This window comes from Euphorbia lathyris, chromosome 7, assembly GCF_963576675.1.
Source record: "Euphorbia lathyris chromosome 7, ddEupLath1.1, whole genome shotgun sequence".
Classification (NCBI taxonomy): Eukaryota; Viridiplantae; Streptophyta; class Magnoliopsida; order Malpighiales; family Euphorbiaceae; genus Euphorbia; species Euphorbia lathyris.
This window is the reverse complement of record NC_088916.1, coordinates 10,813,296-10,836,510: the sequence shown is the minus strand read 5'-3', so window position 1 is coordinate 10,836,510 and position 23,215 is coordinate 10,813,296. Positions and strand designations below refer to the sequence as shown.

General features: G+C 33.7%; 1 protein-coding gene across 14 annotated transcripts; it reads right to left on the bottom strand.

Annotated features, from left to right (window-relative positions):
• Nucleotides 1–5,251: 5,251 nt before the first annotated feature.
• LOC136200611 (uncharacterized) lies at nucleotides 5,252–21,841 on the bottom strand. Of its 14 annotated transcripts, none has more exons than XM_065991007.1 (18): nucleotides 21,748–21,841; nucleotides 14,188–14,367; nucleotides 13,994–14,101; nucleotides 13,800–13,895; nucleotides 13,525–13,704; nucleotides 13,184–13,422; nucleotides 12,824–13,093; nucleotides 12,638–12,730; nucleotides 12,436–12,552; nucleotides 10,711–11,656; nucleotides 10,450–10,524; nucleotides 10,199–10,335; nucleotides 9,967–10,125; nucleotides 8,224–8,327; nucleotides 6,731–6,909; nucleotides 6,382–6,606; nucleotides 6,157–6,297; nucleotides 5,252–6,046 (listed from the first exon to the last, which is right to left on the bottom strand). In XM_065991007.1, the coding sequence occupies exons 2-7, from the start codon at nucleotides 14,333–14,335 to the stop codon at nucleotides 12,824–12,826; spliced, it is 1,041 nt and encodes a 346-aa protein (XP_065847079.1). In that variant the 5' UTR covers nucleotides 14,336–14,367; nucleotides 21,748–21,841; the 3' UTR covers nucleotides 5,252–6,046; nucleotides 6,157–6,297; nucleotides 6,382–6,606; nucleotides 6,731–6,909; nucleotides 8,224–8,327; nucleotides 9,967–10,125; nucleotides 10,199–10,335; nucleotides 10,450–10,524; nucleotides 10,711–11,656; nucleotides 12,436–12,552; nucleotides 12,638–12,730. The 14 variants fall into 14 exon arrangements, with proteins under 14 accessions (XP_065847079.1, XP_065847082.1, XP_065847077.1 ...); XM_065991010.1 differs by having other exon boundaries at nucleotides 11,309–11,656; XM_065991005.1 differs by having other exon boundaries at nucleotides 10,450–11,656.
• Nucleotides 21,842–23,215: the final 1,374 nt, after the last annotated feature.

The window sequence follows — 23,215 nt, the reverse complement described above, 5'->3', positions numbered from 1 at the left end:
TCTTCAAAGTGAAATATAAAGCAGATGGCAGTTTGGAGAAATATAAAGCTAGGCTTGTAGTGAGGGGTTACAATCAAAGATGGGGGATAGACTATCATGATAGTTTTTCCCCAGTTGCAAAGGTGGTAACTGTGAGATTCTTACTTGCTATAGCAGTTCATTTTGGTTGGGAAATCTATCAAATAGATGTAAACAATGCATACTTGCATGGTTACATTGAAGAAGAGCTCTATATGGAGCCACCTGAAGGATATAATGCAAAGAAAGGGGAAGTTTGCAGACTTGTGAAATCCATTTATGGACTCAAACAAGCTGGAAGGCAATGGAACAAAGAGATAACTTACACATTGATGAAATTGGGATTCAACAGGTCTGTACATGACTACTGTATGTTCTATAAAACTGAAGGGAATGAATTTACTATGTTAGTCGTGTATGTGGATGATATCTTATTGACAGGATCGTCATTGAAAATTATCAACGATGTAAAGCAAGAATTGCACAAGGCCTTTACCATCAAAGACTTGGGAATTGCTAAGTATTTTTTGGGAGTAGAATTATCAAGATCAGAGGATGGGGTGGTGTTATCTCAACATAAGTACATCAATGATATGATCAAAGAGGCTGGATTAACAGAAGCAGAAGTCGCATATGCTCCTTCACCCGCAGGAGTGGACCTTACTGAAGATAGTCCTGTTATCGATAATTGTGATCGATATAGGAGAATCATTGGGAAGCTTCTTTATCTTGGTTTCACCAGGCCTGACATAAGCTATGCGACTTAACAGCTTAGTCAGTTTCTGCAACAACCTACCAAAATTCAGTTCAATGCAGCAGTACATGTGCTGAGATATTTAAAAGGAACAACAACTATGGGGCTGTTTTATCCTACCAGGTCAAATTTAAGTATTAAAGGTTTTTGCAAGAATGATTATGAAGAGCAGGATAAACAAAGCCAAATGAGAATGACTGCATTCAGTGATGCTGATTGGGCAAGGTGCAAGGAGACAAGAAGGTCAGTTGGATGTTATTGTGTATTTCTGGGTAATTGTCTTATTTCATGGAAGGCAAAGAAACAGCCAACTGTGAGAAAATCTTCGGCTGAAGCAGAATATAGGGCCATGGCAACCACTTCATGTGAAGTGAAATGGATCACATATTTGCTGACAGAGTTAGGATTGGATATTGAAAAACCAATTCCTTTGTTCTGTGATAACAAAGCTGCAATTCATATTGCAGAAAATCCGGTTTTCCATGAACGGACAAAACATTTGGACATTGATTGTCACATAGTCAGGGAACATTTACAGAGTGGGCTCTTATGTACTCCATATATAGCTTCTGAAAACCAGCTGGCAGATGTCTTCACGAAGCCATTAACATTTGCTCAAATGTTACCTATGATATCGAAAATGGGAATTGTTGAAATGGAACAAGTAAAAGATAGAAAAACAAGTATAAAGGTGAAGGATATTTCACACGTGAAGAGGGAGTGTTGAGAATGTAGCACGTGTTCAACTAGTGGTCATAATAGACCCCAATTTTGGCGGGAAAATTAGTTGTTAGTCTAACAGCTAATGTTGAGCTGTATTTTGATATTTTCTATTATACCCCTCATTGTCGATTATAAATATTCAGACTACAATAATAAAGGGTAGCGATTTTCATTTACTTTCTTTTAGTTTTACAAATAACACTATAACCGGCTTTTTCAAATTTTTGTTAACGTAGAGCTAAAATTGATTTTGCTTGAAAACGTTATAATTCAATTTAAATCATTTCCGGCATTAGAGCTAAATTTGGACTTCGTAAAAAATGTTAGGTTTAAATTTGATTCTTATCCCATTTATTATTTACACTAATTGCACTTTCTATAGAACTTTTAGAACCAATTTCAAACAATTATTAAAATAATATTTTAAGAATTTTGTTATTAAAAACTAATTTGAAGGCTTCAATTTCATTAAAAATTTTATTAATTGGAACACTAAAAAATTTGGTAAAGCAAAATAAAAGTTGGATTGCTCTCGTGGGGGTAAAACATGGAGACCCTCTTTCTCTGATCCTATTTAGTATAGCTGAACATTTTTTTAGTCGAAGCATTACACGCCTTGTTGATCTTGGTCAATTTGACCCAATGTGGTCTACTCTAGAAATCATAAGATGCCAACACATTTGCTATATGCGGATGCAATTCGATTGTTTTGTAAGGCAACACTCCCTAATGTTTGGGTTATTGCTGGACCGTTTGATTTTTATGGCATTGTCTCAGGTCAGATTGTGAACTGGCATAAGTCTGAATTGTATTTTGGGAAGCATATCAGTCCACACCTTATAGGTCGCCTTGCAGAGGTCACTGGAATTAGGATTGGCCAACTTCCGTTCCATTATTTGTGGAGGCACCATGAGCTTCTTACCTCAGCGACATTGCTGATAAAGTCACTGGTATGTTCTCAAAATGGAAGGGAAATGTGATGTCTATGGCTGGACGACTGACTTTAATAAAGGCAGTGATCACTGGTTCTTTAACACACTCATTGATAGTTTATAAATGGTTGTCGAGCCTGCTAAACCATTTAAATAGAAGTATTAGGAACTTCATTTGGTCGGGTTCAATTAGAGGATGGAAATTTCTAACTCCACCTTGGACGAAATGCCTATCTTCGATTAAAGAGGGGGGCCTAGGGATTAAGCGTCTAGACGTCTTAAATTTGGAACTCATTGGGAAGATTGCTTGAGGTCTCATATCTGACAATTCACTATGTTATAGGCTCCTATATGCTCTCGATTTCTAAACTTGACAGGCATTCACAGAACGATGCACTTAAGGTCCTCAGTTTCGCATTCGATAAAACAAGCTTACAAACTCGTCCGCCAGAATTGCAAATGGCAGCTCGGGAAATGATCAGGTTTATTCTTTTGGACGTTGGAATGGCTCATTCCAATAGTAGCGGATCGGCTTGAAATCCCTCTTCCTGATAGAGCATGACTGTCGAAAAAGGTTACTGATTTTCGAACGAATGGTACTTGGGATTTTCTACCTGCTCTCCCGTATGAGGTTGAGTTAGCCATGCAGTCTCTTCGTGGTAGTGGGGATTTAGTTGATGTTTGCTTTTGGTGTTCGACAACCGATGGTCCTTTCTCTGTTGCCTTATTTTATCTTTGGTTACTGTAATCCATGGTTGTTCATCCTATCAGTTTAATTTGGCAATCATATATTCCCCTCTCGCATTCTTTCATTTGCTGGCGAGCCTTTAGGGGTTCCATTCCGACATATGACCTTTTGCAAGCACGAGGTTTGCTTATGGTCTCCCGTTGTTGTTTCTGCCAGAGACAGGTGGAGTCTATTGATCATATTATGGTAGAATATGCTTTTCCTTATCAAATCTGGAAGAGCATTTCGGCTTTGTTTGGTCGTCGTTTGACTATGGTGCATAGCCTTCAAGAGATCATACTTCAGGCCATCAGTTTCCAGTTCAGCTCGCAGATTCTAGCATTAATTTGTGGTGTAGTGCCATTGTTCATGTGGTTTGGGTCATCTGGCAGGCACGGAATGAGAATTTATTTAACAATGTGGTCCCGAGTATTCATGTGTCTCTTCGGTTACTTTGGAATCGGATCCGCGATTCTGATCTGACATGTTGTTACCGTAATTCTTGACAATTGATCCTTGGCTAATCTTCCAGTCACCTGAAAACTACAATAGACGTCAGAAAAGGGGAGTGATTTCCGGAGAACCCTCTCTGATGTTAAAGTTAGTGATATTACAGAATATCGAGCTAACACAATTATAGAAATAGAATTCTGATAACTGAAAATGAGATACTTGGGATTTTAGAATGCATATGCTATTTATAGATAATTTGAGATGCATTTAAGACACGTGGCAGCTCATGATAGGCCCTAGGATCCTATCTTTGTGTGCCAATGTATTTCTGAAAGTGAGGAGCTTGTGTTTGGAATCCAGCGCGTTGATTGATCCACGTGTCTGTAAACACTCTTCCGAATATGGCATTCGTCGATATTAAGATGTCCGAAACTTTAACTTTGGTCAAGATTCAGCCAAGACTAACCATCACCATAATCTTGAACGGGCCAAGGCCATCTGAGATCTTCGGGTCATGATATCGCTTTCTAATAAAAGCCTAGATGACTTAATACCATATCAGATGTCCCCCTAGTTAAAATATGAAACTCTTTTAGATTTTCCGTGAATGACATGCGGAGTGTTCCTTTTGCACAAATAACGTCATCGTCATCATTACAGAGCCGTCATATTTAAAGACTTGTAATAATGACTGACTTGTTTGCTTATATTCCCAAGATAGATGTTTGAGCTGCTTATGCCTTTGATCTTATAAATCATTCCCATTCTCCAAGAGCTCGCCTTTTCCGATCAAGGACTTAATATCTCAATTTGAAATATTAAAGCCTTAATGTGTTAAAAAAATACATTATTTAATATATACATTTAAAATATTGAAGGGTGAATCAATAAAATATAAATTTAACAAAAACTTAAATATTTTTAACACTTATAGCTAGGAACAATTTTCTCCTACTGTCTAAAATGATGCAAACTTTACTTCTAATTGCAGCCAAGAGCAATTTTACTTCTAATATTGGAAAATTGGGTTATTATGAAACACAAATATTTTATTTTTCTTATTGTGCACCAATTGCATATCAGTTGGTTTTAAAAAAAGATTTTATATTTTTTGTGATTTAATAATAAATTGAAGATTAATATTTATAAATTCAATAAAATATTTGAATTTTTTGCCCCAACTCTACAAAAGGCATTATATATTTTTTTATTCACGTCTAACTATATGTTTGTATCTGTTACTAATTAGTGATAAAACACGCTCATGTAAGGTGTACATGATAAGATTCATGATTGAGAAGCAAGTTTGATGAATTATTGCTTAAATTGACCCAACTTATCAACGTGAGGGATAAAATTACTCTTGCCTACCAACCGTTAGAGATAAAATTGCTCTTGACTCCCAATGTTAGGACTAAAATTATAAAGCTTTCAAGTGTTAGAGATATTAATCATCAAGGTGCCAATTAATTAATAAATTATAATTTTGTACCAGTTACAACTCTTTAAGAAAAAAAAATACTTAAAATATTAATAAAACATAAGGGTGATTTTCAACAAAATATAAATACTACCACTTAGAAGAACCGGCACACCAAAACAAGCAGCTCTAAAAGTTTGAATCCAAGAGGTTTTTGTAGGATATGAGGCAACGTGAGGATATTGTATTGATAGTGATGTATATATATACAAGCCCTAGCTAGCGTAATTACAATTATATCCTTATACTCTATTACCCTCCCGCAATTTGAGCCGGGGGTTTACAAAGGCTCAATTTGGAGCATAAAAATTGAAAACGAGCTTTGGTATGTGGTTTGGTGAGCAGATCAGCGATCTGATCTTTGGTGGGAATATATTGCACGTGGAGTAACCGTTTAACAACCCTATCTCACACAAAAAAGAAGTCAACCTCTATGTGTTTGCTGCGATGATGAAAAATGGGGTTGACTGTTAAGTAAGTGGCAGAGATGTTGTCACACAGCAAGCGAGGAGGCCGAGATAGAGTGATACCAAGTTCCTGAAGTAAAATGTGCAGCCAACCAATTTCTGAAGCACCAGTAGCAAGAGCACGGTATTCAGCTTCTGTAGATGATCGAGCTACCGAACGTTGCTTTTTAGAGGTCCAGGATACAAGAGATCGTCCAAAATAAATCGCATATCCAGTGGTGGATTTGCGATCATCAAGGTTGCCAGCCCAATCGGCATCAGTGTAACCATGCAGCAATAAAGGGGATTGACGATGGAAAAAGATACCGTGATCCTTGGTAGCTTGTAAGTACCGAAGCAGCCTTTTTACTCCCTGCCAATGGGTCAGCGTCGGAGCATGCATGAATTGCGCGAGCTTATTGACAGCAAATGAAATGTCTGGTCGTGTGAACGACAAATACTGAAGACTTCCCAATATACCACGACAAATACTGAAGACTTCCCAATATTTACCTATTTTCGATCCAAATAAGAACCCTGGTTATAGTCGTCGTTTGGTGAGAGAGACGGTTTATGCGGCCCTCAAATAAAAATAAAAAGAACGTAACTGGATAATCACTTACTGCCAAGAAAAATCACCAACAAGCATTCAGTCAGCATCTTTATCCTCATAAATGAGAACATACTCAGAGCCATGAAGCAGATCCTTCAACTTAGTCTCACTCAGCATCTCTCTTTCTAAAGAACCATTAGTTCCATATTGACTTGATATCATAATAGAAAAATGTAGAATATGAGTTCACAGCATATAAAATACTACTAATTTTCACAAAATCCACTTAACATACCTATAGTAAAGCAGCTGAACATCTTGTCGAAGGTAGGAGACAGTGCCTGATATGCAGAGTAGTTACACAAGTCCACTTTCCTTAAATACCTCTCCATCCATACTTACCTTGATGCACAAAGCACCATGCACTACTTTTCCATCCATTTTTTCATTGTTATTTGATGAGGTAGCAATGGAGTTCTTCTTACATGACCTGATAGGTGGCCAACCCACAACCTTTGCTCTGAAAAGGAAGAAAGACTAGATGTCATTCCCATATTTAAGAGGCCTGGAATAATGTTTCAACGCATAAGAAGTTAACTAGTAGTACATAATTGAGCTAGAGCAAGGTCCCTCTCCAGCCTTACTTGGTCGCAGGAGTACTATTGTTGTTAGCAGCAATGTGGTTTGTTCATGCATCATTTTTACTGAGAGGCCTTTCCTGTGATACCTTTGGAGAAGCTGTATTTTGTGCTTTAGCTGCCCAAATCCTAAGCTTTTCATTCACAGAACCCTCTTTTGTTTGCTGAAATGATATTTTTCTGCACTGAAGAGTAGTAACCATCATTTGAGGGATACGAGGGGAAGAAAGGCTTCTCATCAATTTTGGTAGAGTTTAACAAACAAAAATCTGAATTCCTTTCAGGAGATTGGGACCCTGTAAGCCCCAGCCGTAGCTCTGTAGCTTTCAGATTTAGTTTATTGCTATAAATTAGTAAATCAGACCAGTTTACTGGTTCATTACTTACTGGTATAATAACCAGTTTGGTTTATACAAGTAAACTGGTATAAAACCATTTTACTAGTAATAAACTAGTAAACTGGTATGATAAACCAGTATTTTGGTAAATTTAATGGAGCATTTGTTACTTGCATTGAAGGGTAAAAGCACAAAACATCTTGAATCAATACTAAGCATGTTAAAATTATAGATTAGAAGTTTAGAAAACATAGTTGCTGTACTGGTGAACATGGAAAAGTTCAATCAATAAAAACAGGGCATGACATTTGATAGATTTTTCAATGCTAGATCGAATAGAAATTTCCATATGGAGCGGAGCTAAGAATATAAGAGCTAAACAAATACTAATTCTTTTGTATAGAGATCAACTTTATTTCAGCATGTATCTGTCAATAAACTTCATATTAAACATATGTTCAATAACTTAAACATGCATAAAAAGTATAAATGCAAATTCAAGAGCATGACACTAACACCCATAACCATATAATACACATTCAAATTCATTTCTAAACACATGAGAAGCGACTAAGATCATAATATAGGCGACTATTTCAATGACATAAAAAAAACCTATTTAGCACTAGATAATCAAGAAAAGGTATTCATTTGACACTAGAAATACTATTTATAAGTTCTAAAAAAACAAGTTATAAACTTCATACCTAGATCCACATACATGAGCAACATATAAGACTTACTTTAAGAATAATATGTAATTGTGTTCGAAAATTCGATCATTCAAAGAAGCAGACCTTTGGAAGTGACTGCAAGTATGAGTCAGGAACATCCATTTCGGACAAAGCAAAACCGTTAGAGACATCCAGGAAACGCAACAAAAACTCAGTGGAAATGGTGTAAGATTGCAGCAGCAAAAATGCCAGGGAAGCCTAGGAAATTATAGTAGCAAAAAACGATAGGGAATTTTATGAAATTGTAGCAGCAAAAATGCTAGGGAAATTTGAAGATTGCCGCAGGAAAAAATGATACCATATGCTCAAAATTTGCAGCAATAATGCAGCAAAAGACTCAAACAAATAGTAGTAGAAAATTGAACTGTTTCTTTAGAGATGAAATAGAAATCATAAATAATAATGGTTAGAAAGTTCAGAAATGTACCATAATCATGAACTGTTTCCTTGTGAGGTGCAAAAACTCTGCAAATTCTCTGATACCTTCCTTACTTTTATGAAGTTGCAAGATAAGAGGAAGCGTAGTAATCCCTGCAACCGCATTTCAATAGATTACTCTATCAATCCCATATGAATAAAGAAAAACATGAAAAAAATATAAGTTATCTAGAGTATCAGTTGCAGAAGAAATGAAAGATGTTAGGACATTAATCATCTTTCAATCTCCTTAAAAGCTTGGAAGACCACCTCTGAACACGTCTCTTCAATGTATAACTAACGAGTCCAACTATAATAAAAATTGCACAGAGCTTCAGAAACTTGATTTCTTCGGTTCTAAATTTTATGAATGTTAAGGTTATCTTAAAATTCTAGAAAATTTGAAGCTTTTTAGTGGTTTTTTTTCTCACTTTTTATAAGAAAATCGACATGTTTTTTGTTCTTTTGGAGATAATGAAACATCAAATATACCAACTATTGCTGTCAAATTATGTTCTGTTACTTGTGAATTTTATTTTGTGTTGTTAAGGATAATCATTTTATTAAGAAATCCCATCTTAATAGATGTAGATTACATCAGGAATTCTTTGGAAAATACACATTGAAGCAAGCATTTGTGAGGATAAGTCTATATATTCAAGTAGTAACTCATGACACTGAACTTAGATTCCCATTTTAAAAAATGACATTTCTGACTTAAAACGCATTTTCCATCAAATTAGAAAGTAAAACAATAGGATGATGTGCCAATGAAAGTATTGACGGAATTAAATTCTTTAACCAATATTTATTAGAACTATGTTACACGGACACTTCCCTTTAGTAGCGTTTCTTGTTTCGTGTCTGTGTCCGCTTGAAGGCTATTTTGTGAAGGTTGTGTTTTAGAAGTAACATTTCCCGTGTATGTTTCCATGTCCGTGTCCGTGCAACATAGTATTTTTACAAGGACTGCATGCAACTTGTGTCATAAATAAAGTAAATTTCTTAAAAATTAATTTTGAACTGTTATAATCCAACATAATTGCTAACTGTTTCTATAGACTGAGATAGAAGTTTTAACAAGTTGATGTCTAAAACTGGAAAAATTTTGGAACATCTGAATGCTTTATTTATTTGAAGTAACCAATACTTTTTATTGGTTGATAGCATTCGATGTCTAGTTAGGTACAGAGATCTCAAGCTTAATTTTTAGACTAACCATACAAATAAACCCTTGAACTTTTAGGATTTTGATGATTGAACCCTCATCATTTGTTATACCAAATTATGCTCTAAAATTTTAATTTTCGCACATCGATCGAACCCCTAACTAACGGCTTCTTTAGCTAAACTGTTAGTTAGGGGCTCACTGTGTGTTAAATTAAATATCAGAGGCTTTATTCTTTAGAAACTTAAAGATAATAATAATAATAACCTAAGAGACATAAGATGCTAAGGCACACCACTAAGCATTTTAATATCCTACAAGAGATTATTCAAACAATAAATTGGTATAAGATTTTGTTGAAACTGCCTTTGAGTGAGATATTTATGCTAACAAATTGTATAATTATTCAAGGAGTCCTATCATGTTTGTTTGGCATCTTAGCTCACATCTCTCAAAAATTTCATCAATGGTAAAAGTGCTAACCCAATTAAGATATTAAAACACGAGATAGAAGAATTACCCTCAAACCATCAAAGTGGATAGCAGTAATGAGCTTGTATTTAGAGGCTTTAGATAGATGCTTACCATAGGTAGCTTAGTCGAACAAGACCATGTTGTTGACCTTCTGCATTTTCTTTCCTTTGCTCCACTTCTTCTTATTCTGCTTACCTTCTCCAGATTTCACCGGCTTCGATGACCAAGGCGGCTGCAGAGCCTTATCCTTCTTTGGCACCTACAAAACAACTTTAACATCCAATTATTAAAATCAAATAGTATGTAGAAATTGACAATGAGGAAACACAGATCAACAAAATACCATTGATCAGATGCAAAGAGATTTGAACAACAAGAAGAGAAGGAGGTCGATGTCTGGATTGGATTCATAATCACGAATAAGGATGTGATGCTAGCCCAATTAAGTGTAGCTAAAGGGAAAAAAAATTACACCCAAATCTAAGAGAGAGAAAAAACAAAAAAAGTGGATTGCAGTATCAGAATCCAAATAAGATGAAGGGTTGTCATTTATTGAAGAATCGAGTAGGTAATTAGAAGAATCGGAGAGCTTACCTTAAATTGCAATAGCATCCTTCCAAATTGAAACAGAATCAAGCATTAATGGTTGCTGTAATGAAAAAGAAAACACTGCAAACAAAACCCACTATTTATCTCTTACAAAATAATGCACAAATGAAGGTGGATGGGTTAGAGACGACCATTCATCACTACCAGGCCATATTGATAATCTTTTTTCAAACCTAAATCAGAGAATTTTTTTATTGTAAAGTTGAATTAATTAAAATAGAGAGACGCGATGAAGATATTACATACTGCAGAGAAATAAAAGAGAGAGACGCGATGAAAAATTTATCCTAAAGCTCTGCCAGCTTCTTGTAGACTGAACTCTCTTCTCTTTCTTTAGGTTCCGGCACAGAGTGATAAGATGGAGAGCTTTCTAGGTAGACTATCGTTGAGAGGGAGGGGGAGAACTACGATCGAAAGTTCCCAATTTGTCTGTCTCAGTTGTAGTTAGGTTTTCATGTTTGGGGGTAATTTGGGTTTAGGCCAATTGTTTTAGGGTTAATTTGTTTTATTCCAAATATTTGGGGGGAATTGTTTTAGTATTGGAGGGAATCTTCCGGCATTTATTTTCGATTTTTTGTGGGTACTTTCAATAAATTGCCACTAATGTGTATATAGTTTAGTGGGGAACATTAAAATCCCCACAATATATACCATGTTTTGTGACGAAATTGGAACTCCCCACAATATATTCTATTAACTATGGCGAAATCATAAATTCACCACAAATGTTTATGTTTTATGGCGAAATCACAAAGTCCCACAAATGTATTGTAATTAGTGGCGATTTAATTTTCTCCACTATTTTTTCCCCACAAAAAGTTCGATTTCTTGTAGTGGTACTTACCAAAGTATTTTGTGTACTCCTTGAACTGTTTTCTTTTAACATTACTTCCATCCTTCTGCAATACGATTCAAAAACCAGATGTCTCTCCAGCTCTTGTTCTTCTTGCGCCTTTCTATGTCCTTCTTGTGCCTTTAATTCAGCTGTCAGTCTTGCAACCTCATTTTTAAGCGCATTAACTTCATCACTTTTACCATTAGACATCATTCCTCTAGTACTTGCTTTATATCCCAATCCCTTACCACGAACATATCCCGATCTAACTCCCAATACCTGCTGTAGCACATGATCTGGTGTGGGAATAGACTCATTATCATTTATTGGTTGATCCTCAACCCTTTTCATATCTTCCTGCATTACGTAAAATAAGTGAAATTTAATAAACCGAGTATAAAGATATGAAACAAACTTAGTCATAAAAAGAGTACCTAAAAGAAGCCTAAACATATATAATGGTATAGACCAATCAATCACCAATTGTCTCATAACTCAATCATAAACATCAGATCATATATAATAGAGATTTCGCTTGAAATTAGATTCAGGGATAAGGTACCAAAATAGGCCTATGGTTTTTGGAGAAGCATCAATTTAGGCTCTATGTACAAAATAGTACTAATTTAGGCCTCGATAACAGAACGAGACACGTTATTGATATTACACATATAAATTTTCCCAAAAATCATAGGCTTATTTTAGTACCTTATCCCTTAGATTTAAGAAAATAAATTTCAGCATTATGTAAAGTTCACAACCTGCACATTCCATATAAACTAGTACATTAGTTCTCCAGTATGCTTTAGATGCAGAGTTCTACATTAGACTTTGGTTTCTCTGATACTAAAACAATAATTACCTAAACCATAATGGTAATTATAATGGTTAGGATACTCATGCTTAAGACATTGATAAATGACCAAGTAACAAGATTATATTCTGAATCTAAAAATGTCATAAGAACATTTCAGGCATGCCAACCAAGTACAAGAAAAGCAACGAGTTTTGATGATTATATTTGTAAATCAGAATTGCAACATCAATAAAAACACATAAAATAAGCTTATGAAACAAAGGTTAATCTAGTTTGACAAGTATACTAATGTAATTGCTTAAAAAGTTCTATCACTTACATAAATCCTTCTTGATTCTGAATCACGGAATGTATTTTGTCCTTGGTCATCTATAATTCCATGAGTGGCCTTCCACACATCAGAAGCCTTTGGCAATTCGCCTAATTCCTCATCCATCTTCAACATTAATAGTATAATCATCTTAAAAGGAACTAGCCAAAACTTTTAAAAATAATTGATAAGAGTTGCCCTATATATTTACCATTTTATACTCTACTTGTGCAAAAGGGGTTGGACCAGTTGAAGAAACTACTATTTGAGAAGCACGATTAGTTGAATTAATATAACTCCGTTCCTACAAGTAATGTGTAAGAAAACATTGATTTAAACTGAAAATAATACATACTAACCATCACATAATAAATGAAACAAAACATTAGATATTTACCTAAAAATCTTTGCTTCCAAAAACTTTAAGCATGTCTTTCCAAGCATATGCAGATAGTTCTTTAGGAACATGTTTCAAACGTTCATCATCATTAGTATACTTGCGATATTGGCTATGTAATTTATGTTTCCATCTGCGATATGCTGTCTTCATCTGAAAGAAACAAAAGTACTCAAACTTAGCCCTTTTCATTTCTGGCCTGTCGTGCTCGACCTTTCCTAACTCTTCACGCTTCTTCAACTTTTCATCAGTACTAACATCAAAATAGTCCTGTACAATATGTAATTTCATGAAATATTTAATAAAATTTAACAATATACACAATTTTTTAAAATTGGTCGTACATAAAATGATATTTACCTGAACCATAGCCCATAAACGGGACCTGTGCTTCTTTTCAATTTCATCCCAAGGCTCAGTTGGAGGTCCATAGATTCTTGCGCAGTATCCTAACCATGATGATAATTTATTAGAGTGTTTCCCAATTGGTCTAAAATATTTGCCGGGTGGAATGAAAACAACTAATTTGTTTTTCCTTCCATTGGTAAGTTTGTCGAGATCCATTCCTTTGTATGGTCCCCTACCACCAACTGATCTCCCTAAAAATAAGTAACAACAGTACTTAATTAAAAAAAAGAATGAAGATATTCTAATTTTTCGTATGAAGCGCTAAAAAATGTTAAATTAAAAATGAAACAAACCTCGAAAAGTTTCAGAATTTTCAGGGCTTATCTCTGTGTCTGATGGGCAAGGATAGTTGGATTCATAATTATCAATGAGATTATCAGATTGTGGATTGTCAGAACCTTGCAAGTGACGAGCACCCATCTCGGTAACCAGTTCATTATCAGCATTGTTATTTAAATTATGCCTCTTTTTGTCTAATATTATGTAACAAACAAAGAGTTATTATACATTCTTAAAAACATTTATAAAGAAACTCAATAAATGAAAATTATAATAACCGCAACTATACCGAGAGTAGATCGACGTAGCGAAGAATGCACGCCTTCATCATCAATAGTAGCACGTGTATGAGGACTAGCCGATGTAATTCTTTTATTTCTTAAATCTTAATTGATAAAATAAAATAATTATTAGATATCATAAATAGTTTATTCATATTAAATACAAGCATAGAAAATAAATCAAAACTTGAATATAATGTACCGTTTATTGGCGCAATAGATGATGGTGTCTGTGCAGCTGCATTTCTAGTTTCATTAATGTTAGCAGCACCATGTACCTGCTTTCCTCTTAAAATTTGTCTCCATCCCTCTATGAAACAAAATTTAACATATATAATATCATACACCATTATAGGAAAATAAAAGTTAAATGATTAAAAAATGTTATCTTTTTACCTTGATTTGCATCTAAAGTAGGCATTTCTTGACTTAGTGACGGGAAAATTGTATCTTCATCGGAATAATCATTTAAGGTAGGTGGGTGAGGTTTAAGTATCGGGTGTAATCTCCTCTCGTACTTCTTGCCCTTTTTTACACTCTTCATACTCTTAACAATTCAATTAACCTTTTTACAACCTGGTACAAATAATTTCTTAGTCCAAAAACCATTCACATAAAATACAAGCTTCATAATCAAATTCTTTCATGTATTAAACCAAACATCTAAAAACACATAAACTCATAGTTTTGGCTGCCCCCTATCAAAATTCAAAGTAGATTTCATCTATAATTATCGAATCAATTATCAAATGTGCTATTCCGATTCTCAGAATGCTAAAACTCGAGCAAGATAACCACCAGCTACTACAACATCATGTGTCAAGTAGAAAAATTAAGATTGCAAGTGATAAGTAGAAATCATTTTCCAACTTCATACATCCATCTTCACAATTGCATCTCAAATAAAACAGTAGTTTCCAGAGTTTCTCTTTTTTCACATATTACATAATGGAACATTTTTTCATTCGTCATTCAAAATACAAGGATTATCGAAAAGCTGGTCTATTGGTAATCATCTCCATATCACTAATTATCAGTTGTCTTTGATGGTCCCCTTTATGTTGTACGGGCAAGCAAGAAACAAGAAACGAAGCAAGAATGACACAAGAAATGAAAGAGAATAACGAAATAGGGGAAAAGATAGTGCAGGAGAAGTGATTGGCAAACATGAAAATAGCAATTCTAAACAAGTCAAAATAATTTAGAAGGCAAACAAATTTATTATTATGCTTGGTAAGAAATTGTTATAGAAAGTTATAGAAGTTGACTTGTGAGTTGTAAATCGTAGAAGTTGACTAGCAAATCATAAACTCAATCCACAATTCAATTTGGTTCCATTTTCAATACTATAATGGGCTCATGCTAGCCTGGTTGCATAAAAAGCTCTCAACAACCACTACAACCATTTTTGGCAACAAGAGAAAAACGCGTTGCTATAAATGAACTTTAGCAACGAAAACCTTTATGTCGTTGCCAATGCTTGTTGCCATTAATTTGAGATAAGTCTCCTTCAAAAAATTCGAGGTATGGGGTTTGTGAAAAATAAGTAGCAACTTTGGCAACAATAATTTCGTTGCTATAAATTAAAGAATTTATAGTAACGACAAAATGTTGTTGCTGTATATGTCAAAACTTAAAGCAATGACATAGTGTTGTTGCTGAAAATGAAAGAATTTACAACAACGAGTATATATTATTGTTGTAAGTAAATGCATTTACAACAACGACTATATATTGTTACTGTAAATGAATACATTTACAACAACAACAAAGTGTTTTACAGCAACAACAAAGTGTTGTTGCGTAAAACTGAAATATTTTGGCTATAAAAGAGGTCGTTGCGAAAGAAAATTATTATGCTGATTAAAAGTAAGTACATTAATTATTTAAATTATATTTTATATTTCAATTAATATTTGATTTTTAATATTAATAATTAGTAGACTAATCATAAAATTAAAATAGATTTATATATATTAAGCCTATAAATAATTAAATTATTACACTAACATTCATTTAATTATTTATTATGAATAATATAAATATAAAAACATTTTATTTTTCATGCAAATTAAATTGAGTATTTAAACTATATTTTCTATTTTTTTTATATATTTTAATAAATATTAAAAAATATTTCTTATTTTATTATTAGTATATTTTTTAATATATTTAAAAAACATTGAATAACAGTTGTTGTTGCAAAAACAATGAGTGTGTAACAGTATAAAATATAAGTTCTAAAACCTAATGTTTTTTTTCATTGTTTGCGCGGCCCCTCTCTTCATCTTCTCTAAAGGAAACCTTTCTCTTCTTCAACCACCCCATTTCTCAAAATGGCAGCCTTCAATGGTCACACTCTTCTTATCTCTACACCTCCAATGGTCAATTCGTTTCCGTCCTTGATGCCCACATAAATTAATTTCGTGAAGAAATTTCAGCAGAAGATCTCATTGTTTCGGAGGGCGAAGCTAGGGATTGATTTATCTGCTATAAGGACATCGATATTAGCGGATCTGGAGGATTAGGATATAAATGTAAATGGGGAGTTTAATAGGGTTAAGAGAAAGAGAAAGCTTGTTAAGTTTAGCCAATTTTGGGAAGAGCGGAAATAGGACTTTAAGGAGGAGGCTAAGGGAGTTGGAGAAGAGAAGTGAACCAGTCAAGATTAACAAGTTTGTGGAGAAGTTTAAATCAAGCTTGGTATGTATATTTTGCTATATTTTGCGGAAGTTGTTTGAATTTTAATTAAATGATTTGTCAAATGAATAATGATGAAACCCTTGTGATGGTTTGTATAGATTTCAATGTTCCGATGCACTTTCTCCCCATAAGCGACCTGAAATGTAAGTACGTAGTTCTTTTTTTTTGTGTGTTGAAACAACACATTTTATTTGAATAATAAATGTTGAATGCCCCCTGTTCTTTCTGATCCTATAATTGTTGGCATATTTTTTAAGGCAGTCTGTGATCCAATTAGGATTAGATTTATCCTCTATCACGTGTCTTGTTGGCATGGAGTATGTTCATTGTGCTGAGAAAGGAGACTGTCTAGGAGACAGCAAATTTGGTTGTTTATAAAATTTGGTTTAATTTTAAAGATGAATGAGATGTTGATATTTTCTTTTTTTGAGATAGGGGTTTGCTGTTATTGATTAATTTAACCCTTCCACTAATTCTAATTTTTCATTTTATGTTCTAAGTATTTAGAAGCCATTTATGGTAGCTGAACAATCAGGAAAACCAATAAAATTGATTTTTCTATTCGTTTGCTTTTCAATTATTGATGCTTTTTGTCTTTCAACTATATTAGTTTGTGGAAATCATACTCTTCAGGTCTTTTATCTTTCTTTTGGCATAATACAAACTATTGGTTTTCTTGCAGGTACAGGAGCATAATCATCATCATATACTTCTGCTGCAAATAGGGAATGCGTTTTTAAATTGCCTATTGGACTACTAAAGCCAATATAGAATGGTACAAGTTTTAGTTTATTCATTGTTATGATTATAAGCTCTTTTATTAGGATTGCAGAGGATTAATTGTCTTTTACATTGTTTTTTGGTATATTTTTATGTTTCTGAGGATGTTCATGCACATGATAGAAAGAGAGTGTTTAAAGAGAAATCTTACAAGCAAAACTTGGTCCTAATTCACCTGCTTTGGTGTCAGAATACCATGTATCATTTCCACTTTTATCTTATTTTGGGTGTAGGATATAACCTGGGATATTATAAAGTGTAAACTGATGATTTTGGGTATATAACATCTGAAAATATCTACTAAAATCTATGAACTCGTAGAGATGAAAAATTGTAGATTTACATGTTATTACCAGCAGTTTTTTGTTGCTGCATTAGTTACCTGTCTAAACTGCAAAATGAGTTGTGTGAAAAATCAACTTGTGCAGTTCTAATATATTTATTATTGGCGGTTATGAATTGTAGTTGATTAAATTAGTCTTGTTTTGGTATTGAACTTCTCAATTAGGAGAAAAATGTATTGCAGATACTTATTTTTCCCAAGAGAAACAATGCAGACCACTTGATGTTGTAGATGGACGGAATAGATATGCACAATCCATTTTGGATGTGGTTAATGAAGCCCATAATAAGTACTCAATTAGATATGCACATATGTATATAACGTGTTTATGTTATCATTTATATGGGAAGAAATAGTTAAAAATAGGGATAAGGTACCAAAATAGGTCTATGGTTTTTAAGGAAGTATCAATTTAGGCTCCACGTACAAAATAACACTAATATAGGCTTAACGTTTAAAAAATTATATCAATTTAGGCCTCAATAACAGATTGGATACGTCATTCTTATTAATCTGTAAAGTTCCGATTTCTCCCTTCACGTACAAAATAGCATCAATATACGTATCCAATCCGTTATCGAGGCCTATATTGGTACCCTTTTTTAAATGTTAAGCCTATATTGTTGCTATTTTGTACGTTGAACCTAAATTGATACTGTCCCAAAAACCATAGGCTTATTTTGGTACCTTATCCCCTAAAAACACTAAGGTTTTTTTGACATTGAAATTAAAATTAGTTTTAGCATAGCATGTGATCATGAAAGGATTAGGAGAAACATAATTGAATAGTATATATTGTTCCATCATTGTAATTGATTTTTGATTTTTAGTATAACTTATTCCATCCTTGCAAAGCATATTTATTCTAGTTTCGTCTTTCCTACATCATTTCTTTTGTACAATTTTAGATGATTATGGTACAATAATTTTTTAAATAATTGGTACCTAAAGACTCTATTTTTTTAATTGTTGAAATATATATAGAGTTCCCTTCAATCCAAATAAATTAATAAAAAAATCACAGTTTTTATATTTTTTGGAAAATAAATTTAAAATCGAAAATTTATGGCTGGAAAATTACTTTGGCAACATAACAGTTGTTACCATTAATATAACATTAGCAACGACAGTAGTTGTAGCAAATCGTCAAAATTAATAGCAACGACATGTGTTGTTGCAGTACTTCAAAATGTATAACAACGTCAAATGTTGTTGAGAAAACTAATATATATAGCAACATCAGAACTTGTTGTGAAATGTTACAATAAATAGCAACAACATGTTGTTGCAAAAGAAACCTTTCATTCTCTCACATATGCTCAAGATTTGGCAACAATAAACTTTTTGCAACAAGAGTGTTGTTGCCAAATATATATTTTTGGCAACAACAGTAAGTCGTTGCAGAAACCTTTAGCAACAGAACTTCTCATAACGACCAGAAGTTGTTGCAAAAGAGGAGATGTCGTGGCGAAAAATATTTTTAGCAACGACTTCATCTGTTGCCAAAAATCAATTTTCTTGTAGTGAATAAGAATATTCAGGAAATCAAGATTTTATCCCACTTTCATTCTACTTTGAAACTAAAAAACTCTACCACAAAACTAATAGAATACATTATATACCTAGACATATAGTCGAAGCATTAATTCAATATTGAAGAATAACCAATGTAGAAACAAAGACATGGATTATTGCACCCTTCATCCTTACCCATCATTTAGACATTCAGTCCAGGTCAGGTACTTCTCATGAACCTAATTTTACTCGTTAAAAGAATGATAAGGCAAATGAAGATTTTCAGTTTCTTAAGGGATAAAGTTAATCAGATACTGTTTGATGGAATATTAATGGAACAATATACGGCCATACAGGAAAAAAAAATAGGAATCAGTCAATCCTGCAACTGACTTTAAATTGATCAACTCACTTGGCATCATCAGAAAAGGAGGCACACAATTCCCTTTGTCTTGTAGTAATAGACTACATTGAATGTGTGCCCACCATAGGTAAAAGCTAACATTTAGAGTACATGGTATAATGTTTCAAGAGACATTAACTTTGTTAGAACAGTTACCAAGTTCAGTGAAGCCAGGTTCAATTTTTACCTGCGCTAACAATGTTTCCACAACTTCTCTCTGGTTCATGTACAAACTGAAGACACTGTTCTATCAAATTTTGCACATGGATCCAGAGACCAAACCAAAAAATAATATTAAAAAGTCAATAACCCAGGTTATAATGGGAGGAAAAGAATGCATAGCAGAAACTTTCTTTCTACATGGCATCATGACTAAGGCCTAAATCACAACGTCATAACACAACTAAACCTCAGACTTTTTTCGCCCAATCCTTTTCACCTATTGATTGCCATATTTTGCTGGGAAATAAATGTCAACGACTAGCCAATATAAAAAATTCCCTCTTTCTATCAAACCTTTTCTCTCGTTTCCGGTAGTAATATTTTGTTTTTCACTTTCAGGTAACTAAAGAAGATCAGAAACAAAACATTTCCTTTTTTCTTCTTTTTTTTCCTTTGCACATCTACATTAACCATCTTATAAGAAGCCAAGAGGGGCATCCCATTAAATAATAAATACTAAGTAAAAGGATTTTGGCTTAATGTATATTTAAACCTTTAAAGTTGGCACGTTTTGCCTATTGGCACCCTGAACTTCTAAAATAATCTATCACACACTCATAGTTGGCTTTAAAAACATATCACACACCTATAGTTGGTGTGTGATAGGTTTTTAAAGCCAAATATAGGTGTGTGATAGATTATTTTAAAAGTTCAGAGTGCCAATAAGCAAGACTTGCCAAGTTTAAGGGTGTAAATATGCATTACACCAAATATCTTCTATTCATATATTCCTCCAATATACATGACATAAACAATTTTTGGTACTGTGTTCATTTGCTTTCTTAAATAGCTGCATCTAATGTTGACAAGTGGAGTGCACCATAACTTGGAAAGAGAAAATCATAATTGCATACAGATTTTAACCAATTAGAACAACAATATTTTGGTTACAAAAACAATATTTCACTCAACCATATTAGCCATTTGATATGATATGTGCCAAGTCCAATCAATATTAGAGTGAAAAAGATTTTTCATGTTTACAGAGACAAATTTACTGAAAAGCTGAAGAAAGTTCCTAGAAACTAAATTTTATTCTGGAGAAGTTATCCTTAGGAATTATAGGCTTACTACCAAAATAGTACCCCAACAAAATCCATTAACTATCAATTTTGGCCTGCCCCTTAACCTTTGCAGATTTGAGGCTCAGCCTTCCACATCAGCTATGAAGTTTACAATTAGCTCAATTGCAAGCCAGAAACATGAACTTTTATTGGCTCAAAGCACTATTGGGCCCCTGCTCTATAAATATTGTTGTTTGTCTGACCTATTATTTGGTAACATTTATTCCATGACCTATCAACATAGTTGTGACCCAAACTCGATGACCAGGGAAGGGAACAGAGAAGGAGAAAGAGAAAGAGAAAGAGGGGAAGGTACAAGCGTTAGAGAGTAAGAAGAGGCTTTTATTGTTTTGATCGAGCACCGTAGTCGAGAAGTTGAACACCTCAAGAAACGTATCTCCTATTAACCACAGGGGAATGAAAAGAAAGCTTGGCAATGCTTTTATTTAAAAATCATTAGTTTTTATCACATGGCTTTTGTGCCTATGGATGGGAGTACATGTTCTTTTTTAATTGTTTTGGACAGCACTTGATACTGTCTTTTAAATTAGTTAGCAGTCATAATAATTTTTCTATATTTTCAGAACAGAAGAAACAAAAAGAGTTGATACAATTGATACGCAATAGCTCTTCTCCATGCACTATCAACTGTTATGCTAGCAATTCCATCTCTAATCAGCACAAGAGAAGTTGAAAGTTGAGAAGTCACGTTGTAGGAATTAAAACAGTAGATGAAAGGTGGACTTAAATCCCATAGCCACATAGGAATTGAGTCCAAAATCCCATCCCCAATTAAGGTAATATACTACATACCAATTCTAGAATAAAATTATAATATCCATGTTTTCCTCTCAATTTTCAAATACAATCTAACTTACGTATCAAGGGAGTTTTCAAAATAAAAGTACCAAAATAAAGATATGTACCTTTTACTTCTCACCACAATAACTAGCCTGGTTAATTGATGCTAAGCCAACGTTTTGCTACCTCCGCCAACAATTGGTGCATAGTCCTGAATGGAACAAAAATATCGTATGTTAATCCCAAAACACAGTGTACATATCAGAATAGTCTAACTATGTTCCAAAAACAACTCCTCTAAAATAGATGGTATTCATATGATAAGAAATTGATAACTAGGTCTGATTAGCAAATTTAGAACCAAACGTGTTTACATACAGTAATGGTGTAGAAGGAATTGGCATATGGATCTTAGAAAACTTTGGGCATTATAAACCAAACGATTAAAAATAAATGAGAAACTCAGTCGGTTGTTTGGTGCCTTTTGATAAAAAACAATTAAATATATCCAATTTATATTTTTAATTAATTAAAGTTGTCTGACTTATAAAACAAACGGATACAAAATGTAAAATAGTCCCCTATATTAATTTAAAATGTATAATTAAGTACAAGAGCTGTAATTTGTCGCTAGCAATTTGTACTTGAAACTCCTTTTTTTTTTTTGTAGTGTTTGTAAGGTCCCATGACACATAAATATCATTCAAACCTATGAAACACCGACTCGGATGCGGATACGGATACAGACACGGATGCGGATACAGAAAACGACATTTTTAGAAAATATGACATGGGTGCGGCTAGACACGGTAAATTTTATATAATTAATTTTATATATATTAGATATAAAATATAAAATATATAAAAAAACTTGCTAAATCACAAATAAGTCATTATCTAATAGCAATGATGAAATCGCAAGGATTTTGGTGCGGATGAAATCAGACAAGACAACGACAAGAAAGAAGAGGAAGAAAGAAAATGAAATCGCAGGAGAATCACTAAAAATAGTAAATCGCAAAAAAAATCGAAGAAGGAAGAGAAAGAAACCCTGAGCGTTTATAATCGCGATACAGAGGTGAGAATTAGATGTAGTTTAGTTTTTTTTTTGTCAAATTTTGTAATTGAACCATAGGTTTTAAAAGATTTAAAAAAAACCTAAACTTTTACATATTTTCACCATTAGCCGAGTCTCCACCGTGTCCCGCGGAGTCCCTACCGTGTCACTGTCGAGTCCCATCCGTGTCATCGTCGAGTCCTCGAGTCCGGCGAGTCCGACACGGCCACGGCGCCCCCGGGGAAGAGTCCGTGTTTAATGGATTCAAACGAGTTTTTAAAAATTTTCTGTAAAGTTAGGGTTAAATTAATCTTGTTTGAAAAAATTAAGGTTGATTTTTCACAACTTAATATATTAGGATTAAATACGCACTCCACCGAAAATGTTAGAGTCAAATTCGATTCTTATCCCATTTACTAAGTGGATTGCTATTCTTAGCCATAATTTCCCACACTTAACCTCAGAAAAAGACTAGAATACCCTTTCATCAAATTCTCAAATACTCTCAAAAAACCAAAACTCTCTAAAATCTAATC